The 8,570-nt window shown below is 37.4% G+C and overlaps 1 protein-coding gene across 1 annotated transcript; it reads left to right on the forward strand.

Moving 5' to 3' along the window:
- The first annotated feature begins 236 nt into the window (after positions 1-236).
- LOC116177111 lies at positions 237-6,641 on the forward strand. The gene is made up of 5 exons (XM_031495986.1): positions 237-399; positions 491-669; positions 718-2,547; positions 4,915-5,778; positions 5,833-6,641. The coding sequence occupies exons 1-5, from the start codon at positions 285-287 to the stop codon at positions 6,604-6,606; spliced, it is 3,762 nt and encodes a 1,253-aa protein (XP_031351846.1). The 5' UTR covers positions 237-284; the 3' UTR covers positions 6,607-6,641.
- The last annotated feature ends 1,929 nt before the right edge of the window (positions 6,642-8,570 follow it).

The following is an 8,570-nucleotide window of genomic DNA, read 5'->3' on the forward strand; positions in this document are numbered from 1 at the left end:
AGGCTAATTTTTTTTAGTTTAGGCTTTTTTGTAGTCTTTTGGGGCTTTGATAATGTTGAGAATGTTACAATCGACTGTTATTAGGCGTAGCCGTTTTTTTTTACTTTGCCGCCGACGATGTCCATTTCTGAATTTTCGTGGCTACCTCCTGTAGTTATAATCGACACTCCAGTGTAGTACTGATTTCATACCCTTAGTTGAAGCACTTTCGAACAATTTATTTGTTTCAGGAAATTATATGTAAGTGGACAACTTTATTTCGACAGTTGGCTAATAACAGTGAGATGGAAGCGATAATGGTTATTAATCAATTGGAGTCTATAATTGGACCGAAAACATACGGGACTATATCTTTGCTGTATAATTCGTTTAAGGACTTAGGAAAAAGTGATAAGATAGGTATGTCTCCGGTACTTCACACAAAATCTTCCTTCTTGTTTCCTGATACCTGATAGTATTTGATCAATTGCTAATTGGTATCAATTTGCAGATGATGCTCTATTGAAATTAACATTTACTATGTTGAACAACTCCAAATTAACTTCCTGTGAATTAGAACAATTGGTACCAGTTCTACTAACCATTTACAAGAGGTCTATTGAAAAACACGATTCTGTCAAGTTTGTAACAGTATTGGAATGTTTCACTTTGATACTTCCCAATTCTAAAGTAGGTATTGAAAATACACCCGTTCGTAAGCTGATTATAATTTTATAGAAATATGACCTTTTGGTACCCTTTGAGAAGCTTCTGGAATCCATTCCAGAATCGCTGAAGCAATCGATACCCCAATCACTAATTCGCACACTTTCGGACTTAGTAGGCGGCGACGATAAAAAGTTTTCATTTAAAGCAGATCGCATATTGAAAAAGATCCACAGTTTGGAAAAGAAATTTCTGAAACCGAATATTTTATCGCGCAGTACGAAGATGGTGGCGATGTCAAAAAGAGAAACGCCAACCTCTGAGGATGCAACGATTTTGCGTTTGTTTGGTCAGCCTGTGGTATCTCCCAGTGGGACTATTAGAGGCAGTCAACTCAATAACAATCCTATTAAATCAAAAAGAATTAAAAAGCCCGAAATACCCAAACCGTCTAGTATCTTTGACGACGACGCTACTTATGTACCCATTGATTCCGATTACAAATTTGATCGTAGCAAGTTAAACGACCATCAGCTGGAGATGTTGAAGAAGGATAGGTCTGATATACCGGCGTTGTACCAGGATTTATCGCAGAGCCAATCAAACTCGGTTTGTGCTTTGGTCGATGTTCAGAAGCCGAATCCAGTTTTAGATGGCCAGTCTTCGGATTTGTTTCAGTCCGAAAATCAGAATGTTGGCCAAAGTGGTACCAAAGACGATGAGAAAGAGGGAGATCCACCGCCAAATCATGTAGAAAATGAAACCCAGGTACAAATGGAGCCTGTGGTGGCGAGTGAAAATGATACAGGCACTACTGTACAGATCAGCCTTAAAAAGTTGGGCCCTGTTGAAAGATTGCTTAAAACTCTGAAGGTGGATGTGGTCGGTGGCGAATTATTCACCAAAGTAGATGTCACAAGTAAACGGTCCACTCGACGTCATTCGGAAAATCCTCACTCAGACAGTGGATCTAAAACGCCAAAGAAAGCCAAACCAAAAAAGGTTCAACTTGAAACAACTGAGCAGTGCAGTACTCCGACTTCAGCTCCTAAACAGTATGTTAATGCACGAAAATTATTGGAGAGCATCACAGAACCAACGTCTAAAACTGTGGATACTGCTCAAAATAGTGAGGACGTGATTGAGTCTTCCCAGGAGTTATCAGTTGAACCATTACAGCATCAAGATGACGAAACTAAAGCCATTGAAGAATTGCATAAACTTCCCGATGAAAAAATATCTGCTGTAATTGATTTGACAGTAAACAACGATGATTTCGATTTGGAAGAAATGGAAATCGAAGCGGGTGTAGAAACGCCGAGCAAATTGGTAAACATAGAATCATCTCCGGTGCATCTTGAAACACCAACGAGAAATGCCGAGTTAATCGAAGTGACTGAAGATTTATCACCGATCGCAGTCGAAAAAGCACCGGGGGAAATCCTCGAATCAGAAATAAAATCCGAACCTACCGCCGAAAACGGAATTGTCCGACAAGAGGTGGAAATCCCACCGAAACCCGAAGATCCGAAGATTGCGTTTGTTGAAAAATCCAGTAGCAGCACGCGCGCGGAACGATTGCTCCAGTTAGCCTCCGGAAATTCGTCTCCCGCCACTAGTAAACTAGCAAAGTCGCCCGCCAAACACGCGAGGAGGCGGGCTTTCGTGTCGGCGGAAACTCGAAGGATGATGAAAACAATGCAAAAGTGTCAGAAGGAGTTGCAGTTTCATCGACAAATCGATGGCGTACCTATCCCGAATGTGGAATACGAAAAGGAAGTGATGGACAACCTTTTGCATTTTGCCAGAGAAATTCCACCTCCCGGCGCGTCTCCCAGTTGTACCATTTTGAAGAGGAAAGCTTCTGTCATTGATGAGGAAGGATCATCCCCTCCACGAAAGGTAAATATAATACAACATGTTCACAGTCGCTCATTTAACAAGGTTGTGCTACCACATCCCCTAACAGTGCAGCATTAAAATCTTACACTTCACCATTGCGCCCCATCCCTGTTACGGTTATGGCAAGTTCAAATCGACCGCTAAAGGGCGTAAAATGTAAGTAGTTGCGTGTTATCAGATAATCTGAATTAAAAAAACTTTTGATTGAGAAGTCTGATCGAAAAAGTACGAATTGATTTGGATTCTACGCACCCAAATTAATAAGAAAAAGTGTTTTCCCGAGAAATTTTGGTGTAGTCCATTTTTGGTAAAAAAGGAAGGTTATACACTGCCTTTTTTTGAGCCCCGAAAAAAAAATTGTCTCAGATCGACCCGGAAAAAAATTTTCTTATAGAATATGGCCTGTAGAATCCATAATTTCAAACAGTTCCAAGATTGGGCTACTAGTTCAAAAGTTACAGCCCTTTGAATTTTTTTTCGAATTTGGTTTCTAGTCTATAACTTTTGATTGAGAAGTCTGATCGAAAAAGTACGAATTGATTTGGATTCTACGCACCCAAATTAATAAGAAAAAGTGTTTCCCCGAGAAATTTTGGTGTAGTCGATTTTTGGTAAAAAAGGAAGGTTATACACTGCCTTTTTTGAGCCCCGAAAAAAAAATTGTCTCAGATCGACCCGGAAAAAAAATTTTCTTATAGAATGTGGCCTGTAGAATCCATAATTTCAACAGTTCCAAGATTGGGCTACTAGTTCAAAAGTTACAGCCCTTTGAATTTTTTTCCAAATTGGTTTCTAGTCTATAACTTTTGATTGAGAAGTCTGATCGAAAAAGTACGAATTGATTTGGATTCTACGCACCCAAATTAATAAGAAAAAGTGTTTTCCCGAGAAATTTTGTTCTAGTCGATTTTTGAGCCCCGAAAAAAAATTCTGATCGACCCGGAAAAAAAATTTTCTTATAGAATGTGGCCTGTAGAATCCATAATTTCAAACAGTTCTAAGATTGGGCTACTAGTTCAAAAGTTACAGCCCTTTGAATTTTCTTTCGAAATTGGTTTCTAGTCTAGCTCGTCAAAACCTGGTGTGATAGTGCTGTTTTTGTTGCCGCTTTCTATTGTCCAAGAGGCATCAGCTGGTCACGTAAAATTTTACCCCGGATAACTGAGACTGTTTTTATTTGAAAGGCGCATCTCCAACTCTAAAATGCCTCTTCGCGTAAATTTTATCACTCGTAAGTTAAACTCGTTGGTAACTAGTACTTTGCGACTTCGTTTAAATGTTTCCCAACGACGTAATCGACGTGCTAATTCGTTGAAAGTCACTCCTCGTCTGCCGAAAGCCCCCTTACAATCTGGTCTCTCTCGCGTTGATCTTAAAAACAGCTTACGTTCTTATGGAAATGCACGCGTTATCGCTCTTATTTGAGACATACTTTTGTTCGCGTTCGCTATGAAGCGGTATATCTGTAAATTAAAAGTTGAACAAAAATTCAAACTTCTGAAATTCTAAACTGACCACCCATTACACATTCCTAATCCTGTGAAAAGACCGACTGATTGATTCATTCAAACTACTTTATATATCATACTTAAAATTCTAGGACAAAGAACAGTAATTATCCATCTGAAGGGGAAGCTTTCCTTGTGCATCTTAAATTGTACTACTTATCTTTGAATATTTTATCACCAGTACTTTGAATACAAACGACTGTTGTTCTAGTGCAATTTTTGGTGTACTGTTTTTATGTTCAAGGCTGTATATGGGAGGCATTTCCGGGGCAACGAGTAAATATATACGCATTTCCGTCCAATAAATTTAGTAAAAGTTAAATGCATTCGTATTCTTTCCCCTTTAACTTCATCATTAAATGTAAGAGAAAGAGAGCGACCTTTAAATAACCTTCTAATCGCAGGATTATTTTTATGGTAACCTCCTTCATTTTGTTTTGTAGCATTGGCTAGAGGTTATCCTACACCAAAGAGTTTTGTTATGATTTATTTATTTGCCTTTATTTTTGAGTGGGCGGGGTTTCAGCCAAGGCTGCTCTACCAACCCAACCCACTATACATTTACAAATATCCATGCCGAACCCGGATTCGAACCAGGGACCCTTAGTACCACAGTCCAGCTTCAACTGAACTGCGCCACACATTGTCATACCTTTCATTATACTAGACTATAAAGATCGACTGGAAGGGAATAATAATAATAATAATCTCTTGTTAGCACTGTTGCTGGATCACCTTTTGGCTTTTGCTGAATTTTTGCGCATCTTAGTGATCCATTTGTGTATCACAGTGGTACTAATGGCTCCCCCTGCATGTTGCGGACACGTAAAGTGTTTAATTGTTGTTTTTTATTCAACAGAAACGTGTGAATTACTCAGACCCTGAGGTGACAAGTAAGAAATTTTACATCCCCGACATAAATGAGCATGGCCGAGAGATTATTATAATTAATAAGGTTAAAACGGCAAACAGTTGCGTGGACAGTGTCGAAATTGGGGAAAATGAATCCACACACACGGATATTGACACAATGGTTAATGAAATTATTGTGAGCCACGACAATAACGTATGTGAACTTGTTGATGTCGATGTCCAAACGGAAAATTTACCAGATACCGAAACACAAGGATCAATCCAGATTGCAGATGTCGCCTTGTTAGACAGAGATAACGCCGTATTTCCTCAGCTTGTTGAATGTGGGGCAAGCGTTGAGGAGGTTTCAGCTTCTTTGAGTGATCCCCTATTTGTCACAGCACTTCTAGAAGAACTGCGTAGAAAAAATGTCTTTACCATAGGAGATTTAGCCAAACTGACTGAATTAGAAGTAAATCGTTTACCAATTAAGCCTCCGAAAATTACCAATTTACGAACTACTCTATCCAACTATCAAATGACAGTTTCCGAAAAAGCAACTAAAAAAGTTTGTACAGAATGGCACGAAAATAATAACAAAATCTTTACACCGCCAAAACAAAAAAGACGAGTACCACTTATACCAGTTATCGAAAGAAATGGGCCAAGTCAACAATTTCAGGCACCACTTTCGGATCACAATGCGTTATTTAAACCTCCCCCTAGTCCCAAACAGGAAAGCATTACAGTAATTCCTCATAAATCGGATGATACTATTGTAAAACCTTCTCAAGACATTGTTACGAGTCAGCATCCCGGAGAAGTCGTTATGAAAGCTATTAATCTCATAAAGCAGGGAGCAGTGAAAGAGGTGCATTTTAAATTATTTTTTATTGCCACGTTAAACTACAATAATTTGTTTCAGGTTGATAGAGATTTATGTCGAGCTGTAATGGGCCTGGTTGAACCATGCAGATTAATTGAAATTTTACAAGAGAATGACACATTTAAGTTGACAGCTTTTATAAAAGAAGCAGATTGGTCGGAAGTGCTAGACAAGATTGTGAAAGAGGGGGGTTTGCAGAAATTTTTCTCAGTGTTAAATAAGGTTCCCAACATATCACCAAAGACAGTATTAAGCACGTGCATTGAACACTCCCTGCAAATGTATGATTTGACAATTCCACATTTAGGTTTAGAAAGTATAATTAATGATATGCACAAAATGTGTATTAGATCAAACGTTCCTGTAGAGAGTTTTTTTAAGTATGTATTTTGTAAGTTTACGCCCTCCATCGACGATTTAATACCGAGTTTTCCGCATATAAACGTGGTGCAGTTTGGTAACAGTACGATAACGCGAAAAAAAATGAAAGAAAAAGAATTAACGACGTTTATAGAGAGAATCTTGATCAGCGTCGAAAGTAAAGAAATTTGCACGGATATTTCCAGAAATGTGATATTGCCATTGCTTAACGAAAACGATCTGACAGATTGCGTTATTGCTACTGCCTCGTCGGACAGTATATTGAAAATTTGCGGAAACTTGGTGAAGCATTTACCAAAAGCGAAACCGATGGAGGACGAATACGAAACGCTAGCTTTGTGTATTTTTGATAAGATTCCAACGGCGGATCTATTGCGTTATGTTGCAAAACATTTAAATAAGGCTGCAGATACTATGGACAGTGCTAGATAATTGTCTATTTCAGTATGTATGTGAAATAAATCTTAAAACTTCCAATATTATATTTATTATTGCTTAAAATGTAAAGAAAAGGTGCTTTATATGCGATTATAGTTGGCTGAGGTGGGCAAAAAAGGTATTAATTAATAATAACTACAATTTTCATTCCATTGCCTTTCAAAACGACTAATTAGCAAATAAAAAGGATATGTAACATACTTAGTTCCTTAAAGCCTTTTTGTTTATACATGTAATGTGATTCTATTGTAACAACAAACACCTATTATTTAACATATGTAAAAAAGTAATATTTATACCTAGATAATAATGCCAAATTCCATATGTCATGGTTTTTTTGGTATAAGTTGTAAAATTGTAGAATACTATTTTTGTGTACTTTAGTATTTGGTAAAATTGTATGTACCTAAATTAATGCATGGACATCCAATCACTACTGCTTTCACTCGGAAAAGAAAGAACAAGGAATTTAGAAAAAATAGAAGTTAAGGCACTTGTTTTAAGATTATAGACCTGCTGCTAAACAACTGAACAAAACTTCAAGCTACAGAAACTGAATGGTTCAGGGTGAGAAGTACCATGTTACTTGATGATGGTTTTATACAATTGCGCTAGGAAGACCACAATAATGAAAAACTGAATCTGAAGACAATCTTTATTGTAGTTTCGCCTTTTTGTGCATTAGTTTCTTTATCAAAGATGGGCTAAGAAATGAAAAAAATGGATTTCTATTTAAAAATAAATTTGTGGATTTGAAGAAACTCCTGAAGTTCATACAAGAGTGGAACGAATTATGTTACATCTACTGCATTTGAAGGTTGCAAAGGAAGAACGGTCAAGACACTCATTTCAAGGTTTTGAATTTGTCGAATCTTGACAGAGCCTCATTTGGGCTCAAATCAGAAAATACATCAGGAAATGAACGTGAGATAATAATCATAATATAAAAATACAGAAACTTAATGGTTCAGGGAGAGAATACCATTATTACTGCATGACTGTTGTATACAATTGCGCTAGGAAGGCCACAGTACTGAAAAACTGAAACTGAAGACAATCTGTACTGTAATTTCGCCTTTTTTCATTCAGTTCACAGTTTCACCACTAGTTTGAGAACTTCTGCTTTCTTCTCCTCACGTCTCATGGCACCCTAGTTTTTAGGTTAACTTATAACCTATTCGTTCTTACCAATGAATAAAGAATATTCTTTATTCATTGGTTCTTACTTCTTAGCGACTAGCGTAGGTACACGAATGCGTACACGTATGATTACATTTACTCAAATATTGGTTTTGAACTTGATTGATAAGGTGTAGAGATGCTCGTGGGAGCCTGGCAGCTTAGATCATTGATCTGAGCCTGGCAGCATCGCATTAAACTCAACCACTTCAAGGTATGGTAAACTTAAGAAACTTTTTCAAATTTTGAATTCAAAATGACAGATAATAGTGCAATGGGTCTGAAGTAGATGGCGGTGCGCGCGACGGCGGGTTGTCTACGTATTAAAATTACGTTCACCGAATATGTAAATTACGTTACACATGGTTTAAATAAAATCGCGAGCGTAAATCATTTTAATACAAGTACATACGTATAGGTAACAGCATTATTTGCATTGAATATGCAAAAATATTTGATTTGTATGTATATATCTGACAACCTGCAATGTAAAACGATGTCAATTTGACATATCTCCGTGATTGTAATTTTTTAATTGATCTACTTTCAAGGTCAATTTCTTTTTGGTACTAGGACCAAAAGTACCCACTTTTTGTACAGTTGCCATGGTGATCCGGAAAACGCCAATTTTACGTACCGAACACTGTCACACAATAGCGTCTTATTAAGGTGGTTGGAGAAAAATTAATTTTTCATGTACGTTCCAAATCAATAATAAAATATGAGATTTTCCATTTTAAAAAAACGCAAGTTTGATACGCCACTGGAATACAGCACGC

The sequence above is a fragment of the Photinus pyralis genome, unplaced genomic scaffold (assembly GCF_008802855.1).
Source record: "Photinus pyralis isolate 1611_PpyrPB1 unplaced genomic scaffold, Ppyr1.3 Ppyr1.4_LG7, whole genome shotgun sequence".
Taxonomy (NCBI): domain Eukaryota; kingdom Metazoa; phylum Arthropoda; class Insecta; order Coleoptera; family Lampyridae; genus Photinus; species Photinus pyralis.